This window comes from Lepidochelys kempii, chromosome 7, assembly GCF_965140265.1.
Source record: "Lepidochelys kempii isolate rLepKem1 chromosome 7, rLepKem1.hap2, whole genome shotgun sequence".
In the NCBI taxonomy this organism is placed as follows: domain Eukaryota; kingdom Metazoa; phylum Chordata; order Testudines; family Cheloniidae; genus Lepidochelys; species Lepidochelys kempii.
The window spans coordinates 78,112,961-78,131,644 of NC_133262.1; the positions used below are offsets into that span (position 1 = coordinate 78,112,961).

The 18,684-nt window shown below is 38.7% G+C and overlaps 1 protein-coding gene across 3 annotated transcripts in view; it reads left to right on the forward strand.

Annotated features, from left to right (window-relative positions):
* ARID5B (AT-rich interaction domain 5B) overlaps positions 1-18,684 on the forward strand; it is a 147,372-nt gene that overhangs the window by 91,692 nt on the left and 36,996 nt on the right. For 2 of the 3 annotated variants that reach the window (XM_073353422.1, XM_073353424.1), the window contains 2 exons: positions 9,320-9,432; positions 17,204-17,408. In XM_073353422.1, coding sequence (XP_073209523.1) covers positions 9,320-9,432; positions 17,204-17,408 — 318 coding nt within the window. Of the gene's footprint in view, positions 1-7,767; positions 7,941-9,319; positions 9,433-17,203; positions 17,409-18,684 lie in introns of those variants that run through there. The other variant, XM_073353423.1, reaches the window with a different exon arrangement.

Below are 18,684 nucleotides of genomic sequence, written 5' to 3' on the forward strand. Positions count from 1 at the left end.
CTCTAGCCATTTAGCAGTGAAGAAAATTAGTCCAAGTGCCTGATCCTGCACGGTTCAGTGCCTTCAATTTGTATTGTGTTCAGTGGAATTTGAAAACATTCAGTCTTCTGCAAAATCAGGCCCTTAATTATCTAGTGTGATATGTGCAATACATCCAGTGTTTCTATTTTTAACAAAATAATTAAAATAGTCATCCCCACAGTGGTGGTCTTTGCTTTTTTTTTTAAGCAGTAGTCTGGGGAGCGGGAAAGGCAAACCCAAAATCAATCTGCAACAAGTCAAATGTCTCCATATTAATCCCCACAAAAAAGTGTCTGTTCCACTTATTTCCAAATGAGGAATGTTTCCTTTAGAGAGGAAGCAAATTGATTTTCCCCACATTGAGAATAGAATATCTCATTTCCAAAACAAAACCTTTAGAAATGGTTACACAAGCACACACTGTATACTTATGAGTTAGAAAATTGTTGAGTGCCTCTCTCAAGGATATCGAGTCCACAATAGTTTTCAGATTTATTCTGACATGTTCCATTATAAGTCCACAGTGTATATAAATTACAGAAAAGAATGAGCAAGTCCTTGGATTAGAAGAACATGAAAAAAATACTTTAATATTAAAACTTTTTGGACACTCAGAATATCTATCTATCTTGAGTCTGTGTGTGTGTACAGATACATACACAAATATTGACTAGTATTTATAGCAATAGCAGTAAAATCCTGCTATAAAGGGAAATATTGTTCTGAAGGTTGGGTTAGAAGGATTAATATTAATCTCTATATTGAAAAAGGTAGGAACCTAGTCTGGCTGCCACTGAAATCAGTAGGAGTTTGCCACTGATTTCCATTGGGGGATGAGGAGGGGGAAGGGTACGGCAGGATGGGGCCCTGTATCTTGGTTTATAGAAAAGTTTCCCCAAATTAAAATGACTGAGATTTTTCTAAACTAGGGTCTGACTTTCCACCCTTGCCTGACATTTGAGCTTTTGCCTTGCATTATGGGCCACTTTCATTTCACCCCAATCTGCACAATCCCATGCTGTGTGCCGACTGCCCGCCCTCTCCTCATGGCATGAGCTCAGAAGCTGTGCTTCTCTTAGTCTGTGTGCAGTGGGTGCTGCTTCCAGGAGGCAGTAGCCAATACATGGACTTTTCAAAAATTAAATGCAAAACCTGTAACTTGGGATGTGGAACAGGGACTGGGGATGAGGTTAGAGATATTAAAAAAAGAAGGCCAAGAAGAGGAGGAAGTCAAGGTGGCAGCTATGAGTCCAAAATCACATTGGAGATAATCTAATCCTAGGCTATCTTTTGAGACTTCACCTAAATACAGCGATACGTTCATTCTTATCTTCCAGATACTGTGGGATGCTGGAAGCTCCCTTGTATGGGGGGTGAGGGACCCTTCTTTAATAAGGTGGTTGGCTTTCTAGTAATTATGTTTTAAAAGGTGCAACATGTAATAATAATCTTTGTGTGTGCCATTCTCTGTGAGTGACTGTCTGCCACCTTCCGTCACACTTGATCAACTCTGGGGGTTTCTGGGATCCAGGGCGTAGCATCCATCTCTTTACCTTAATTCAAGGCCCGAGTGCATCTGCACCACCCTTCGCAAGGTTCAGTTTTAAATCATCCCTTCAGTCCTATGCCAGATGTCCAAATCTTCCTCCTCTCCTCATTTGACTGTGGCCCTGAATATTATTACAAAGTCACTTGGTTTCTGTATTGGTATGGCTAATCATCTTTGCTGTAGGCAAAAGTACCGTTGCTTCTCCTCCACCCCAATCCTTCCACAAAACAATAACAAAGAAATAAATTCTACAAGCTGCAAGAAGCAGTATGGCACTACAAGTTAGAAGCAGAAATGCAGAACAGCTACCTTGCAGAAATGCAGAACAGGACATTCCTCTTTTAAGGAAGTGGTGATAGGCTTTTTTGTTCTTTTTAAGTGTTTCTGAGAAACGTTAAAACCTAGAGGCCAGGATGAGAAGTCATATCACGAAATAGTTATGCAGTTCAGAGAGCCCTGAAAAAGTCTGAGACTTTGATCAGGGGCATTACAATTGCTTAGACATTCGCTAGAATAAGTAATGTAGAGTGATCAAGAAAGGGTACATGTTTTAGGCATTACTACAGGACTGTTTACTTCCATGGTTTGTTGAGCAGCCAGCAAAGTCCAAGGTTATTTTGGACTTAGCATGCGTAAGTGATCCAGGTATGACAAATGAGGTAATACATTCCACTCTCATTAAAGACTCTTGGCTGCAGCACCAATTTTGACACAATGCCACTGTTGCTGGATCTCAACTGGGCAAAAGCCGCTTTTTCTCACCCTCCCTATAACAACATGTCTTTTCTGTCCGTCAAAATACACGAATCCAGAGAACAGTATTATCATGAGGATTCAACTAGTTGGACTTGTGATTATAAGCAATGTCCAAAAATATTTTAAACTGTAACACTATCCTACAAAACCCAGTCAGGCCAACACCAAGGCTGGCATGCTGCCATCCCTTTGTCTGTACCTACAGTCCAGTGTGGCTGTACCCACATGGTGCTGTGAGATCTCTCCAGTATCCTGGGGATGTGCTCTCAGGAAAGGAAAGATTCAGAGCTTAGGTGTGTACTAGTTTGGTTTGTGTACGGCTCAGAATTTTAACAGTACATAAACGTACTACATAATTGTATTGTAGCTCTGTTGCCTCAATATGTAGCGAGAAACAGTGCTTCAGTGCATAGAATTTACTGAATACACTATAATAGTTCCAAAATTCAAATATGCTATTTAATAATTCTTGAAATCCATGTTCGGTACTTTCCCTTATGTTCAAACACGCATGGGGAGGAACGAACTAAGCCCATAGCTCTGTGCGGTATGAACTGGATGCTTTTTTCCCTTGGTCTGATGAACTTGCAGTGTTACAGAGGGTTGGGCCAATGGAGGCAGGGGATCTGTGGCTCCTCCTCTGACCCTGCAGATTCCTGGTCAGACCTGCAAAGGGACTTTCCCTCTGCAGTCCCCATCAGCTATTAAAGTACAGCAGGGCCAGCAAGTGTGTTGTCATCAGTCATCGGCCCACTCTGGCCTTTTGGGCAGGGGGAGTAAAGATCTCAGGGCACACAGGAATGATCATGCTGCTTCGATCAGCCTTAGCTTGATGCCCCCTTTTTCTATGGTTCTCCCGAGAACATGCTGCTAAATGTGGCTTCCCTTACACCCTTACCAGGTCTCCTTTTTCTGAATAGCGGGAGGGAGAGAGGTGACCATGTGGAGGGAGCAGCCTGTAGAACTGTCTTCCATTTTGCTCCCGTATGTGCTGCACCCTCATAAGGATGTGGAAGGAGGCAGAGCACAGGGCCACATATATTTCACTCATGGTAACAGGAACTTTGGAGCTTTGATGTTTATCTTTGATGTCTGTGGCAGTTCTATTAACAGTCAGCTTTGGGCCTAACAGACCCTGGACCAAATTTTTACAGGGGTTCACTGAAGTCCATGAAGCTATACCAGTTTACACCAACAGATAATTTGGCCCTCTTTTGTTGTGCTACATATAATATGGGGTAATTGCAGTCTGTCTATGTAAAAAAAACTCTTGTAGCATTTGTTATGATTTATTTTCTAAAGCTATATTATGTTCAGCCAAAGTCTGGAAGGAGGTGGGCTAGCTTGAAGCACAGAATGGTTAAATCTTATTTTCAAGATACCAAGAGCTACTTAGTCATGATAAGGACCAACTCCTAATTTTCTTTTTAAAACATGTTTTTGTGTGCATTTTGGACAGAGGAAAAAGTGTCAGAAATTTATGAACATAATGTTTCCTTTCACACTCATAAACTTACCAAGAGCTGGATTGTGCAATGTTTCTTTTGTTTGATTGTCATTATGGAAGGAGCTTGTGGATAACCACAAAGGGAACATTCAGAAAAAGTTGAACACAGCTAATGATAGTTAAACTTGATTTCTTTCACCAGTTGGCTAGAATATTCTAAGGGGACACACACACACACACACACACCAGCTAGTAGGGAAATAAATTACAGCCTTTGCTTTGCTGTGTATCACAGTGGCTACCACTGCCATCCTTGCATGTAGTGGGCCAGTGCAGCATAAAAAATAGATGGGTATGGCTCAGGAAGGTGGGGGATGTGACTATAGAGAGCTTCTCCTCAGGAGCCTCTGCTGGCAGGACCCCAGTAGAGACTTTGGTGGGAATGAAAGCCATCTCCCTTCCTAACATTAACTCCAAGGGAAGGAGACAGCGATAACTCCACCTAGCCTCCATGGAGGTGAATGTCCCTGGAGTGTATTCCCTCTCCCCTCAATGGCAAGGAGATAAGTAGTCTACATTTCTCTGCTCCCCCACCCCAGCATCAGTGAATGACTTGCTGCCTTTTTGTTTTCTGCCATGTGGCAAAATTTTTGATCACGCTGGTTAAGTGTCCATGATCTTCCCATAGACACTGACCTCTGATATCAAACTGTGTGAAATACCCTCTCACAGTCTGTGTATATGATTTTTACTGGGCTGCCAAATCTCATCCCACCTCACACACAGGAAAAAAAGTGTTCCCATCTCTGAGCAGATCCCTATAAATAATTTCTCCTGAGAATTTACAGCTAAGGTGGCAATAAGCTGTTTTCCTGTATGGGAAGAGCTGTCAAGGGATGGTTGTCATCATGGCTTTTGTAACTGTTGACATTCATGCTATTTCCATTTCATGCTCTTTCATCTAATCAGGAATACAGGACTTTACTACCAGGAAGTAGTAAACTGAAAAACAAGATCATTCATACTATACATATACCATTTACTTTGTCAGTAATTTGTTATACTTCCCTTTTATTGTTTTACTATTACAAATGTTTGTATTTGAAATAAACCTTTCTTCATCTGCACCTTTTGTTTGATGCTGCAGTGTAGTCATAATCCTGTGTCCATGGCATCAGACTTCTGGCCAGTGTTATGACTTCATTGCATGACCAAGTAGGAAGAGCAGATGGGTTGTGAGGGAGAAAATCAGATTTTAAGAAACAAGGGTCTGATTCTCCACTCAATTAATGAAATCACACTGCTGCAAAATGGCAGAACAGAGTGATGTATTAGGCCCCCTTTCTGTCTGTTAATTTAGCAAAAGTGGCCAGCAAAATTATTAAATGCACGTGAAAGTAATAGACTAGCACACCAGAGAAATCTATGGAATGTTAGCTCATGCCTGCTACATTTTGCAGCACAGTTGGGTGTGTTTTACCTGGACATACCTGAAATGTCTGGCAGACCTCAGCAGTTGAAGTAGCATTCTCCAGTGCAGTCTTTTCCTGCTCTGTTTTAGATTGCTGTCTGAATCACAATTTTAACTGTGACGATAACTTCTTTTTATATATATAAATTTTGTGAGTGAATTTAATCCTCTTGGTGAACTACTAAACTTGAAATAAACTTTAATCTTGAAGACCAGGGTCCACTTTTAAGCACATGAGTAATTTCATTGATTTCTGTGGGGGTACTCACATGCATAAAAGAAAGGTATATGCTTAAGTACCTTGCTGAATCATGGCCTAGACAAGTAGATTTGAACCTTTCATATTGTGAGCAGGTGCTATGCAAGTTTTACCACACAGCACTGTCAATGCACATGCATCTTGAACTTCAGCACATCTATTATCTGAATGCCTGACCCCCTGGAGCAGAGATCTCCAGTGCTATGGAATTGTTCCAGACTATGTGGTAACTTATTGATGGGGACGAGAATGACCTGACGGAATACATTTTATTTGTAACTGAAGATTGAATTGGATTCCAAGTGTGTAGAAGCTAAGGGCTTTAAGAAAGAATCTGCCTAGATCCCAATTTGAAAATCTCACAACTTAGTACAGTGACGTTCAGAGCTGAAACTGAAGCCCTTGGATTTGGGCTGTGTTTTCAGGATTCATTGTGGTGTACACTTGCTGGAGAGGTTCCAAGCACCTTTCAGCCCTTAAGATATACTGCACCATGCTGATGAGTGTGTGCTGCACTCTGCCAAGGGTTCCAGTGGCATTTCAGTGGCTGGGTTTGCTCTCTTCCCTTAGCTATAGGAGGAGAAAATTTCCGCACAGCCAGGTAGGAAAAGAGGAATATGTTGTCAAGTTTACAGCAAAAATGGCTTTTATTTAAACTGATAGTATTTCAAACCTCCCAGATTCATTTTTGGACATGGGGTAGGTCACATTGACTAGAATGGTGACAAATAAGTAACATCAGTTTTCTATAACTATTTGTTCAGAGTTTCACTTTCATTTGTTTTGCTCGTGTTGACTTTCTGTGACCACTGAAGTTATCAGATCTTATTTGCAAAAATGTTTGCAGAAAGTGAATTTCAAACCATATGCGCAAGTATTCCCAGAAACCAAATTTTCCATTCACATATATACATGAGTATTCATGCCAAAATTTCTCATCCAGTCAGGGAACAGGAAAAAAAAATTGTGTGAATTATCTGATCAGTCACAACCAGCCAACACATCTTGAATATCCAGTTCTCTCAGAAAACTGTTCATAATCAAACTGCAGAGTATTTTTAAAAACTGCAGTAGGAATAACTATGAATAAACAAATTCAAGGAAATAGCAGTTTGTTCATGAACATGCCACAAGCTGAAAAGGAGGCTAAATTAGTCAAATACATGATTTGTTTTGAATTATTCACTCAGCTTTAGTCAGTTATCACAGCTCAAGAGCACAAAATGGATATAGTTGAAATTTAAACAGTCTTAGAACAATATCTGTAATGGGTTTGGGAGCAAATGTTGATGTATATGTTTCAAGTGTGAATGGAAATATTTCAAATATTTTCTTTTATGGAGTGGATCTTAGAGGCAAATGCCTTCTCCTAAGCCATCAGAGTGAAAGGCTCTTGTCAGTATTAATTTATATTCATGCTTTTCCGTTACTTGTATATATGATTTGAATTAGATTGTAAAATGCTAGTATGTCATATGTGAGGTAGTTCTATAGCATTCTAGAAAGAGCAATATTTCTGCTGCAACTCCTTAGCAACTGAAATGATGTAAAAAACCTGATTTTATAACAGTTTTGTTTCACTCCTGCCATGTAGTGTTCCAATTCAAACTGTATTCGTATGCAAGCTCAATATACCTGGAATTTTAGTAACAAATGCTTCTTTTTTTTTTTTTTTTTTTTTTGCTTTTAAAGCTTTTAACAAAACATTAGGAGTGCTTTTAGTATGAAACAAAGTACAATGCCAAAACTCAGGATAAAAAATGTCTTTGAAAGACATCAAGCCTTGAACTAGTCCTGCTTGTTTCTTTCTAAAAAGACAAATAAATAAATAAAAATAAAGTAGTTCAAATAAAAGTATATTGGGCTAAAATTCATCCCTGTAATTCTAATTACTTTAGTTGAATTGTGCCAGGGATGAATTTGGTCCATTAATTCTATGGTGGTCATTAACATTTTAGTACTTGTGCCAAGTTGTTATAAATTGAGGAAACTTTTTTTTTTTAACACAGTGTTTTTTAAACAAGATATTAACACCTTGCCTCAAGGCTCCGTGTAGCTTAGGATTTGTGGAACTCAAAATGACGTCCCAACAGTGTACAAGAAGTCAGGATCAGCAAAACGGTTAAGATGAAAACACAAACTACAGTTATAAATTAAGGTGGGATAGTAAAGCACTAGCTGGCAGCCTGGCAGCAAAAGCTGAAGTCCAGCGAGTTCATCCCACACTCTGTGCTAGTCACTCATCTATGTTTATATGAGTAATGGAGCAGCTGGGGGAGGGGATTTGTAAGCACAGAGCAAATACTCCTAGTGCTCATTTTGTGTAAGACTGACATCCACACCAAGTCGAGACTTCCAGGGATGTAGTGTGCAGTCACATGCTGTAGCATTCATGAGTACAGATATAAATCAGACAGATGTTTGTCGACTGGAATGGGTAATAATTTCTTTATCTTTTTGTTTCATTGTGCATGTTAGCCTCAGAGGACAATTTCAGCATTGCTTCCTCTGGTACTTTTCAATAAGCAGAATGTGCTTCAGAGGATGTTTTACAGTGTGTCAGTGCTGAAACAAAAACGGAATTTTTTTGGACTTTTTGTTTTAAACCTAGGACTGCTATCTTTTTTTTTTCTTCTAAACAAACCAAAAATGACACTGTTGTTCAAAGTATAAAATCAAAGTAGCGCCCTTTACTGTGTTTGCAAACTGATTAAAATGTAAAATGTCCTGAAATCACTGGCTTACTATGTAACAAATGTAAGATTAGAAACCATTAGAAGACACTCAAGAGGTTTGTGGTGTTTAGATTTCTGACATTGTTATAATCATCCTTTGAAGTAATGAAAACAATGGTTACCTAGAAATTAAAGGTTTAAAGCAAATTATCTTCTCCAGTATAGTCATTAGTTAATGATTGTTTATCATTTTTAACGTTGCTGGAGTAGTCTAGTGACTTGGGCTGATTTAAATTTGAAAGCATATGCAGTACATTTTAAATATTGAACAAAGCATCTGCTTTGCCTTTTATTTCTGTATGTGGGTTATAAGTGGTCTTGTGCTATAATAATTGAAAGAGAAGTCTGATATTTTTTTCTCTTATATGACCTATATACTAGTTTTCTAAATATAGCTCAGAATGGCCAGGCTTTATTCAGTATGGTATTTCACAGCTATCTTACCAAAACATCTTAAGTATTGGATAAAACTGGAAGTCATTCATTTTAATTAAGATGTATCGTATCTAACTATTATGTTTTTATGAAACCATCAATCAATTACGTTAATACTTTTGCACTTTTAGAAATACTTTGGGTTTTTTCTTAATGAAAGAACTTTGATAGGAATAACATATTGTATTAAAACTCATTAGATTTGTTGGGAAGTTTAAGATTTCAAAACTCTTCTGAAGGACCAATATTTTCAAATATTTAAAACACCACTTAGTACTTACACTTTGGATAAAATAGATGCATTATGCTGATTAATGCAAAGTTCTGTGTCAGTGTTCTATTTTAGTCTTTTGATACCATGCAGAAATACTTGACTTTCTGGAAGTGTTCTTTGGAGCCAAATGCTTGACTTTATATTAATTAGATATGTTGAAATTTCATAGATACACCTTGAGAGATATGATGTAGAAATGTATAGTATATCAAGATGTAACCCATAGAGGATGAGAATGTCATAATGAGCCTTTCCTGTAGATAGATGTGCACATATCTGTGACTGATTTCATTGGAATGATTTATTATGCTTTCAGCAGTTAAAAATCTTGTATAAGAGAATGTGCTCAAATTGTTCTCAATTAATTTTCAGCGCCAAATCTTAAAGGCAGACCACGCAAAAAGAAGCCATGCCCACAGAGAAGAGATTCATTAAATGGTGTTAAAGATTCCAACAATAATTCTGAAAGCAAAGCTGTTGCCAAGGTAAATCATTTTGCAGTATTCTCTTAACTACACTTTTTTTTTTAACAATGTAGTCCTCTTTGTTTCCCAATAGACCGTCTCAAATTTAGAGTATAATTTTTTCATGTAAGTAAGTGCAGATTCTTTTCAAGAAGTTGTATTTTTTACTTTAGACTGCCTCCACTTTAGAAGTTACTAACAGCAATAATCACCTAGAACCTAATCACTCAAAATCTAAGGCTATGGGCTTGCTGGGAAAAGGGCAGTGATTAAGCTTTTATGGCATCTAGTGCTAGTTTTCACATTCTGTGACACACAAAATAGTTTGTGACAGTATCTTCATATTAAAAATAAACCAGTAGAAGTAGTCTCACCATTACAGTGTAATTCTAAATATACATTTGAAGATAAACAGAGTCTGAAATGAGAGCTGCCTCTAAATGATGATTTCCAAGAAGCAAAAAAAGTATGTTAGAGGAGGAATGTTAAGGTTCTGATTTAAAAGGAAGGCAATGAAGGAAATTCAGAATGAAAGCTAAAAGTCTGGACTGGATCTTTAACACATGCTGTTGTGCCTAGACATTCCAGAGGTCTTGGGATAGTGTATGTTCTTATACAATGGGCTGGGGTACATAGCTACACATTGTTAGTGAAGGTTGCACTGTCAGTCTGTAATTTTACGTTTAATTCTTAGGCTTTTGTGGGTTTCAGTCCATCTGCTAACACTATTTTAAAACTAATTTTCTGTAGATTAATTAATTACTTTGTATTTTGTGTGTGTGTGTGTGTGTGTTTTAAATATGAGTTTGGTTTTCTCTTTTAAAAAAACATTCCACTAAAGGCTCCTTCAGGACATTTATGGCAAGTTAAATTTGAGAGCAAATTGTCAGGGTCAAGCTGTAAGATGCAAAGACAGAAAGTTAGAGAGGGACATACCAATAGACTCCTAACTATTTCAGCACGAATTCTGTCACCAGGATACTCTAAATATTGACCAAGTAGGTGTGCATAGATTTAATTTCCATGCCAACTCCTTGAGTTTTACATTTCAGCAAATTCTATGGATGGGCATCTGAAGGGAATTCCCATTGTTGTGAATATTTCTTTGGAAAATACAGTGAACCTCTACAGAGCCATCCAAGTTCTTTTTTGTTTTACATGCTTCATGTCCTGGGGCGATTACGGGGTTAAAGAGGTCAAGTGAAAGTGTTATATTCTCTATTACCCATAGGAGGGTAAATTAAATACCATCTCCCACTCCCCTGCTTTCAGTTATGTTAAAATCATGGCATAAATTGAGGACAGCAAAGAAATCCAAAGTTAATGATGAAACTGTGTCCTTAAGTCAGCATTACCCTCCTTTGTGTGCCCTGTTATGCCCAGACATCAATTAAAAGGAACTGGATCCTGATGTTTTGACTTTCAGGACCCTGAAAAATATGCTAGGACTTTGTCAGAACTTTATAGCTTCAGATATATACAAATTTGCAAAGCCTGCAATGAAAATATTCCAATTTGGCTAAATTCCCCATGCTTTGTGGGTTACATCGTTGTACTGCAAAGCACGTGATGGACTGCATTTTCGAAGCACCATTCAAGTAATTATAGTCTATGCTGTATACAATGTGTATGTAGGCAATTTTCTAAAACCCACCTTATCTGATTATCTCTATTCTATCAATGTGGACACTTTTACTCGTCAAACGTAAGACTATTTCATATAAGAAGAAATATCTACCTGTTTCTCTAGCCATACTGTGCTCATTACTGTGCAGACATTAGTAACATTCATTATCCTGTCCAATTGTATTTCATTGTAAATAATAAAAGTGTTAATGATATAGCCCCTGATGCTGAAAATCTTACATGCACCTGTAGTCCCACTGACTTCACTGGGACTCGTCACATGAATATGTGTCGCAGGACTGAGTGTATATTTTAAACTGGATGAGTTCCCAGCAAGTCAGAATGGCTCAAACACAGGCTTATTGAACTTCAAGCTGTTTGAGGCTTTATCTAGCACTTTGTGTCTTCTTTGTGGAAAGGGTTGAAACCAACCCAGTTTCTCACCCTTACTGCTGGATGCTTGGGTAACACAGATGCCATATTTGGATCCAAGTTGGGTTCCCCTGAAGATTTTCCCTTTTCTGTCCTAGGAAATGGGCCTATATCTAACAATAGCTGTCAATGGGTTCACCTAAACCAGTGTTGAAAATGGTTTAACTCCTAGTGTGGATGGGACAAAACCACTTTCAGTGTCAGTCACAATATTGTTTTTGGTAATGGTGTTGGAAATGGTTTTGTCTCATCTACACTTACATGTAACTAGTAGTTACACTGATGCAGGGCATCCCATTGTTGACTGCTGTTCTTAGCAAACAGACAGTTTCCTAGGGAATACGGCTTTTTCTGAGGGAAATAGTGTGGCCTGTCAGTTCCCTCGTAGCTGGAGCCCCATAGGTGAGGTACATGGGAAAAGTGCTGGGATTTTGAACATTGAGGTTTTGATCCTGTCAGGATTATGTACAAGACCAGCTCAGACCACATAGTAATAACCACTTGCTAAACTTCATGTTCTTAGCTGTCACTGAGTGATTAAAAAGTTTTTAAAACCATTACGGCTCTAGTTTTCATTAAGCTTGTTTATCTTAACTATGAGCAAACAAGAGTGTGGACGTTTTCTATTACTTGACACACAAAGGCATTTGATTTGGTTTCAGTTCGGAATAAATTCCAGTTCAGGCAGCCTTTTAAAAACTGAATTACAGCACTATATCAACCGTCCGGGGATTGAGAGTTCTGTACTGAGAAACCCATACCTCCACCAGGCAATGACCCTGCTCTTGCATTTGATCTTTGTGCTGCCCTTTTTGTCCACCTTATACCAACTCGGAGTATCTTTGGATTGAAAGATACAAGGGATAAAATCCTGGCCTCTGAAGTTTTCCAGTATAACTTCAATGGAGCCAGGATTTCATCCCAGGTGGGAAGAAATATCTCAAACTCTCTCTTTTATGAACAGTGGCCTAAACTCTCCCAAGAATCCTGAGACTTTAATATTTCATATGTCAGCCTTACTGGATAGACTTCCACAATTTTTAGTGGAACCTAACCACATCTGAAACTAAACCATTCTGTTTTCTTGGTGTTGTGCTGCCATAGAAGGTCCCATTCAACATCTGTAAAAATGGGTTATAAGATTTGTTAAAATGGTCTGATCTGCCAGTTCCAAGAGGTGGAAGGATTAATTTGTTAAACATGGAAATTGTTCCCTAAATTAATGTACTCATTACAACATCCCCTAGTGCAAATACTGAAATCAATTTCTCACTTCTTGTGGGTGGCAAGGGCTGGGAAATAAGTTTATGTTACCAGCATATGCTCTTCCAAAAGTCACAAGTGGTCTGGCACACTATCAGACCTGAAGAGTTATTCTTAGATCTCCAACGTTATCTAATTAAAATAATTTAATCTGGTTCTTTAGGGAACTGTGAGGTGCGTATGTGGCCTCTAGCAGAACAAAATGAGTGTAAGGTTTTATCCATGAGCGTTGTCCCCATTGTCAGTAATTGGAAGATCTCCTGTCACTTGCCATGAGTGACACATCCAGTGCTAGAGCATATAATAAAGACATGGATAGATGTTTCCAGAGTCGTCATAGAGAAACCTCCCCACTCCTTATACCCACTTCCTCTATCCTCAGCCTCGTCCTGTTGGCAGTGGACTGTCATTTTTGCCACAGGGGAATCAAGCTTTATTTTGGGTTGGGATTAGGCACCCAATTCCAATTGAAAGTCTCTTTGAAAATCCCAGTCTTCACTATAAAATTGAATAATCAGGAAAGGAGTTTAGAGTCTCTGAACACACTCAAAAACTAAATGATTTTCCCAGGGCCAACCATTATCAATCATGCAAATGAATTACTGTTAGCTGGTTCAATTGGGTTGGGATAACTTTCCCAGGGATCTGGAAAGTAACTGACAGTTTACTGGTTTCAGAGGAACAGCCGTGTTAGTCTGTATTCGCAAAAAGAAAAGGAGTACTTGTGGCACCTTAGAGACTATGCAATTTATTTGAGCATGAGCTTTCGTGAGCTACAGCTCACTTCATCAGATGGAGTGTGGTCTCAAATATAGTGAAGGGGATACATCAAAGTAAGTGTGGGGGGGATTGCACCTCAACTCACCTGGTATAAATGTGGTATGAGGAAATGTGTCAGATTTTTTAGAAAGAGATATGGGGCGACTATCCAGGGTGGCTATAATGAAAAGAAGTTAAATTCCTACAGAAGAAATTTAGAACTTTGGTTTTATAACAGAATCAGTAAGGCCCACTAGCAGAGTGCTGCAGAGAATGTGGCCAAGTAGGGCTCCCCCCATTTATTGTCTTTGTCCATCTCTTTATGCCTTCTGGGAAGTTAAAAAAAAAAAAGTAGTCAACACTTTGCAAACTCCTATTAAACTGGATCCAAGATTGTGTTTAGAGCACTGGTTTTCAACCTTTTTTCATTTGCACACCCCAAAAAATTTTGGATGGAGGTATACGGACCACTTTGGAAATCTTAGACATAGCCCCATGGGTCGGTGGGCCACAGGTTGAAAACCACTGGTTTAGAGGGATAAGAATTTTGGGTCAGTTTCTGATCTTGGTTATGACAGTGTAAACATGGAGTAACTCCACTGACATTAGTGGAGTTATGCTGGATTTATACCAGTTTAATCAAGAACAGAATTTGGCTCTGTAGGTCCTAATTATTCAATGATCATTAATTCATATCGCCTGTCACATAAAGGTGACGTTCCAGAAACTAGGCTTATGCCTGGAACACTGAGAGTATGAAACACTGCAGCTTTTCTCAAGGGATCATCAAATCTGAGACTGCTTATGTGCCCTTCCTTGGCATTTTTGGCTCCTTTGAGTTCTGCAGACACTTTGACCTCCTGGCTCTGTGTAGTGAGGTGGAGGAAGCTGTGTATTACATAAAGATTCCCCACTTCCAATTTCTTTTTTTCATCCTATTTTCTTTATTCCCTCATGTCTACTAGAGAATAACTTCCCTTACCATTAATTTGCTTTTGTGTGAATAAGTCTTCTTCTGACTTATGATTTATGTGTAAGCCATCATTGCTTGCTTGTATCACCCTATTTTAAAATAAAACATATTGAAAATGGGCCGATGGACTTTTTTCTGCAAGCGTGTTTTGAAAATGAAAAATGCTCCCAGTCTGGGAATGTTTATTCCAAGTTTTATCCTGCAACAAATTTATGGCTCAATTTAAAAAACGTGGAAATTATTGAAATTATTATACTGGAAGGTCTAACTTAGCCCTCTGCAGAGCACTGATAATGATAATATAGTATAAAATTTGTATGGGGATGCCTTTGAATAATCTTCCAGGTAACCAGAGTAAAAAAAACCCAAGGGATTTGCGTTCCAAACAAAAAAAATAAGGGCCTGATCTAAAGCCCATTGAAGTTATTGAAAAGACTTCCATTAATTTCACTGTGCTCTCAATGGGGCTTTGATCTTTGCAGAAGTCTCATCAAGTAAATATGACTAAAAGGCAAAACACAATATATTGCATCATAGGAAGAATATTTCTTCCTAACATCAGACCAGAGAATATTGAGAAATACTGTGAAAGCACCTAGATGAATGAATGGATGGATAAAATAAATAAATCTTTTAAGGGAAACCCAATTTTCTAATCCCAGTGATTCTTTGTTGTGGAGATGTAAGGCTCCAAAAGGCTATTCCATTGAAAACATCCCACAGAGATGTTTCTTCAAGAAGACAGAGACCATGTAGGGAACCTGCCACCAATTCCTTCCTCAGCCCATATAAGAAGAAGGAAGCATCCTGCCCTCAATCATTGTTTTAATGCTTTGGAAAAGAGACCTGCCCCTGCTTTTTAAAAAATGGTAGAAAAATGCAGAAGTGTTGGTAGGATAACTTCTTTTGACATAAGTAAAACATTTGATAATTTGACCCTTCTCTGGTTTCTTTTCTATTTCTACATGGTACTTGCCTTACACTCTTCAGCTTCAAAGCTCTTATTCCCAAAACACAGACATGTGTGTAAATTTCCCATTTTACAGGTGGGGAAACTGAGTCACAATAAGATTAAATAACCTAGCCCTGGCAACTCACAGCAACAGAGTGAATCAGTGCCAGTCGATCATTAAAATACAAGGGTTCCTGACTCTCAGTCCAGTGTTTGTGCTACTAGTCCAGGGATTGGCAGCCTCTGGCCTGTGGCCCGCCAGGGAAAGCCGCTGGCGGGCTGGGCCAGTTTGTTTACCTGCAGCATCCGCTGGTTCAGCCAATCGCAGCTCCCACTGGCTGTGGTTCGCCGTCCCAGGCCAATGGGGGCTGTGGGAAGGGACGCGGGCCGAGGGATGTGCTGGCCGCCCTTCCCGCAGCCCCCATTCACCTGGGACGGTGAACCACGGCAAGTGGGAGCTGCAATCGGCTGAACCTGCGGCTGCTGCAGGTAAACAAACTGGCCCAGCCCACCAGTGACTTTCCCTGGAGGGCTGAGTGCCAAAGGTTGCCGATCCCTGTACTAGTCCATGCTGTTCCCTCCAGGCACTGAAATGAAATAATTTGTTTACAGTATCCCTTTTCCCTTTCTGAAGACACAAGGAAGATTTCCACCCGGGTTATGGAAACATCGGAAAGTCTCTTGTAATGCGTACCTATGTAGAAGGAACAGTTTGTTTCCAAAATAAATCATGTAACCATCATCATCCCCTCTAGCAGAGTATTTTTTTATTACTAGTATTTACTGTAAAAGTATTGATCACACATTATAAAATAACCAGGTTGGCTAACTTCCAAAAATAGTTTTTAATGTTCCTTGTACTCTTCATTATCGAGATACATAAACTATTAGAGGATTGAAATTTAATTTATTGGCGGCAGTATTGTATCTGCATAAGGACTGCAGGATTAGTCTACTTCTTCTCTTGTTTTCCTTGTTTTCAGTACTGGAGAATTAACATGGTTCCATATTGTTTACTCCCTTATTGGCACACTAATATCGTTGGCTGGGTCAGCAGGCAAATGAGCAGTTTGGGGAATTGTGTATCTGGAGGCTACTGATGGTATACATGGGAAAAGGGAGAAAATGGCTCACATTAAATGGTCCCCTGATTCAACAAAGTATTCAATTTTGAGCACATGCTTAAGCCTTGTTGCCTTAGGTCCAAAATCATACGGAGCTGCCATTGCTGGGAATGGGACTTTTGACTGGATAAGGCCCGTCGGATTTGGCCTATATTTTGATGGGCCAGAAAAAAAGTTGTGGCCTTTATGAGCATGATGCTGTCAGGTGCTAAGCATGCCTGTGCAGTCCTGAGACCCGCACCTCCCACTGAAATCAGTAAGAGTTAAGGGTGCTCACTATCTCCCAGGAGCGCACAGCATCAAGCCCTAAAGGAGGGTGGTTATTCATCTTGCTGCTGTTTGAGTGTATGTGAGGGCTGGGAGCTCTCCGTGGAATAGTGATGGTGGGTAATAAAAATACAGATCTGGAGAGAACATTGCTGTTGGGTTACAACAGTTTTTTAAATGTGTGGCCATTTTAAAATGTTGTGAATAAGATTCAGAGCAAGGTAATATAAATAGCTTCCCCCTACCACCCTCAACTCAGTTGTGTGGTTTGGCCTTCATATTAAAAAACACACTTGTTAGGCGAGGGTGTGGGGGCAGTTTTTTGTTCATCTTTTAAATGCAAATTAAAGGTCAGCCAATTACCGAGATCTGATATGACATCTTTTTGTTTTCCAGGTAAAATGTGAGGCTAAATCAGCTTTGCCCAAATCCAAAAGTAACAACAGCAACTGTAAAAAAGGCTCAAGTGAAGATAAATCAAAGGTTGCTGTAGGTGAAGAGTGCAGAGCTGATGAGCAGGTTTTCCTTGTGGCACTTTATAAATACATGAAAGAAAGGAAAACACCCATTGAACGAATACCCTATTTAGGTTTTAAGCAGAGTAAGTATAATTTTTATCAAATTTCGTTGATGTTTTAGAACTGTTTGGCTTCTTTGTAGAAAACATGCAAACACTGAGACTATTTTAAAACCTTTTTGGTTTTGTGACTGTGTTTATATTTACACATTTTCCAGTCCAGACATTTTACTGTCTCTTACTTCTAGATTTGCATCTCTTCCTTCTGGGGCAGTTGCTGCAGGATATTTATAGGTTTAAATCCACTGATTATGACTAGAAATAGGCATGCTGAAAACTCTCTAGTTTTCTGTTTTGTAAATCTGCAGTGTCTGTAATGCCTTTCTTCTGAGTTAATAATGTGACGTACATTTATTGTGCCCAGATGTTCTTTATGAAAAGACAGATATTAAAGGGAGACATTTAAAGGCGGTCAAGAAAGGCAGAAAAGGGATCATATTTTTAAGCCTAAAAATTTGTTTATAGGCAATAAATTACTGACTTCAGAGACTATAAAAATAGACTGTATCTGTTTAACACAGAATACAATGTTTAGAATTGCTTTGGCATGTACAGTTTTTAGTGACACAATTTGTAAAGCAATTGTAGGTGGAGAAGATGCAGTTGTAACTAAATTCAGCATAAATATTGCATAGTAAGTAGGGCTGTTTCAGAGTTTACAACAAAGCTGTACCTGGGAGATATGTATGTGTGTGTGTAAAAATAAGTGTGTGTGTGTACACACACATTATATATACAGTATGTATGTATATATTGTCTATCGATTGAATGGTACTTAAATTACTTTAAAGGGAGAAATCCATGGTTTGAAATATTATTTACTTGAACTTATCTCCAAAGATTAAAACCATGTGTTATTTTGATGAAGAATGTCAAACCTGTATGTTTTACATAACAATTTACATACCTAATAGCAATTGGCACTGATTGCAACAGACCTCTAGCAGCCATTATAAACGTATATAACTCTGAGTGATTACAATGTTTTGGCTGCTTGAAATAGAAGTAAAATTAATGTACTATGAACAGCTTTGTTGCATTATGCATTGATTCAGATTAAATCAAGGCCTAAACTAAGCTCTTGTTAGCTTTGAAATTGCACAATGAGACTTTCTGAACGTTTTATGTGGAGGAGTGCTTTTTTATTTTCATATTATCCCACACACCCCAAACCAGGAGATACTGTAGGTTCAAATGATAAGAAAGGCCATTATTTCCAAAATACCCAGGTCTGTGGTAGAATCATACAATAATATTTAGCTGAACTGTATAGGGTTGCTTGACATACATTACAGTGGAT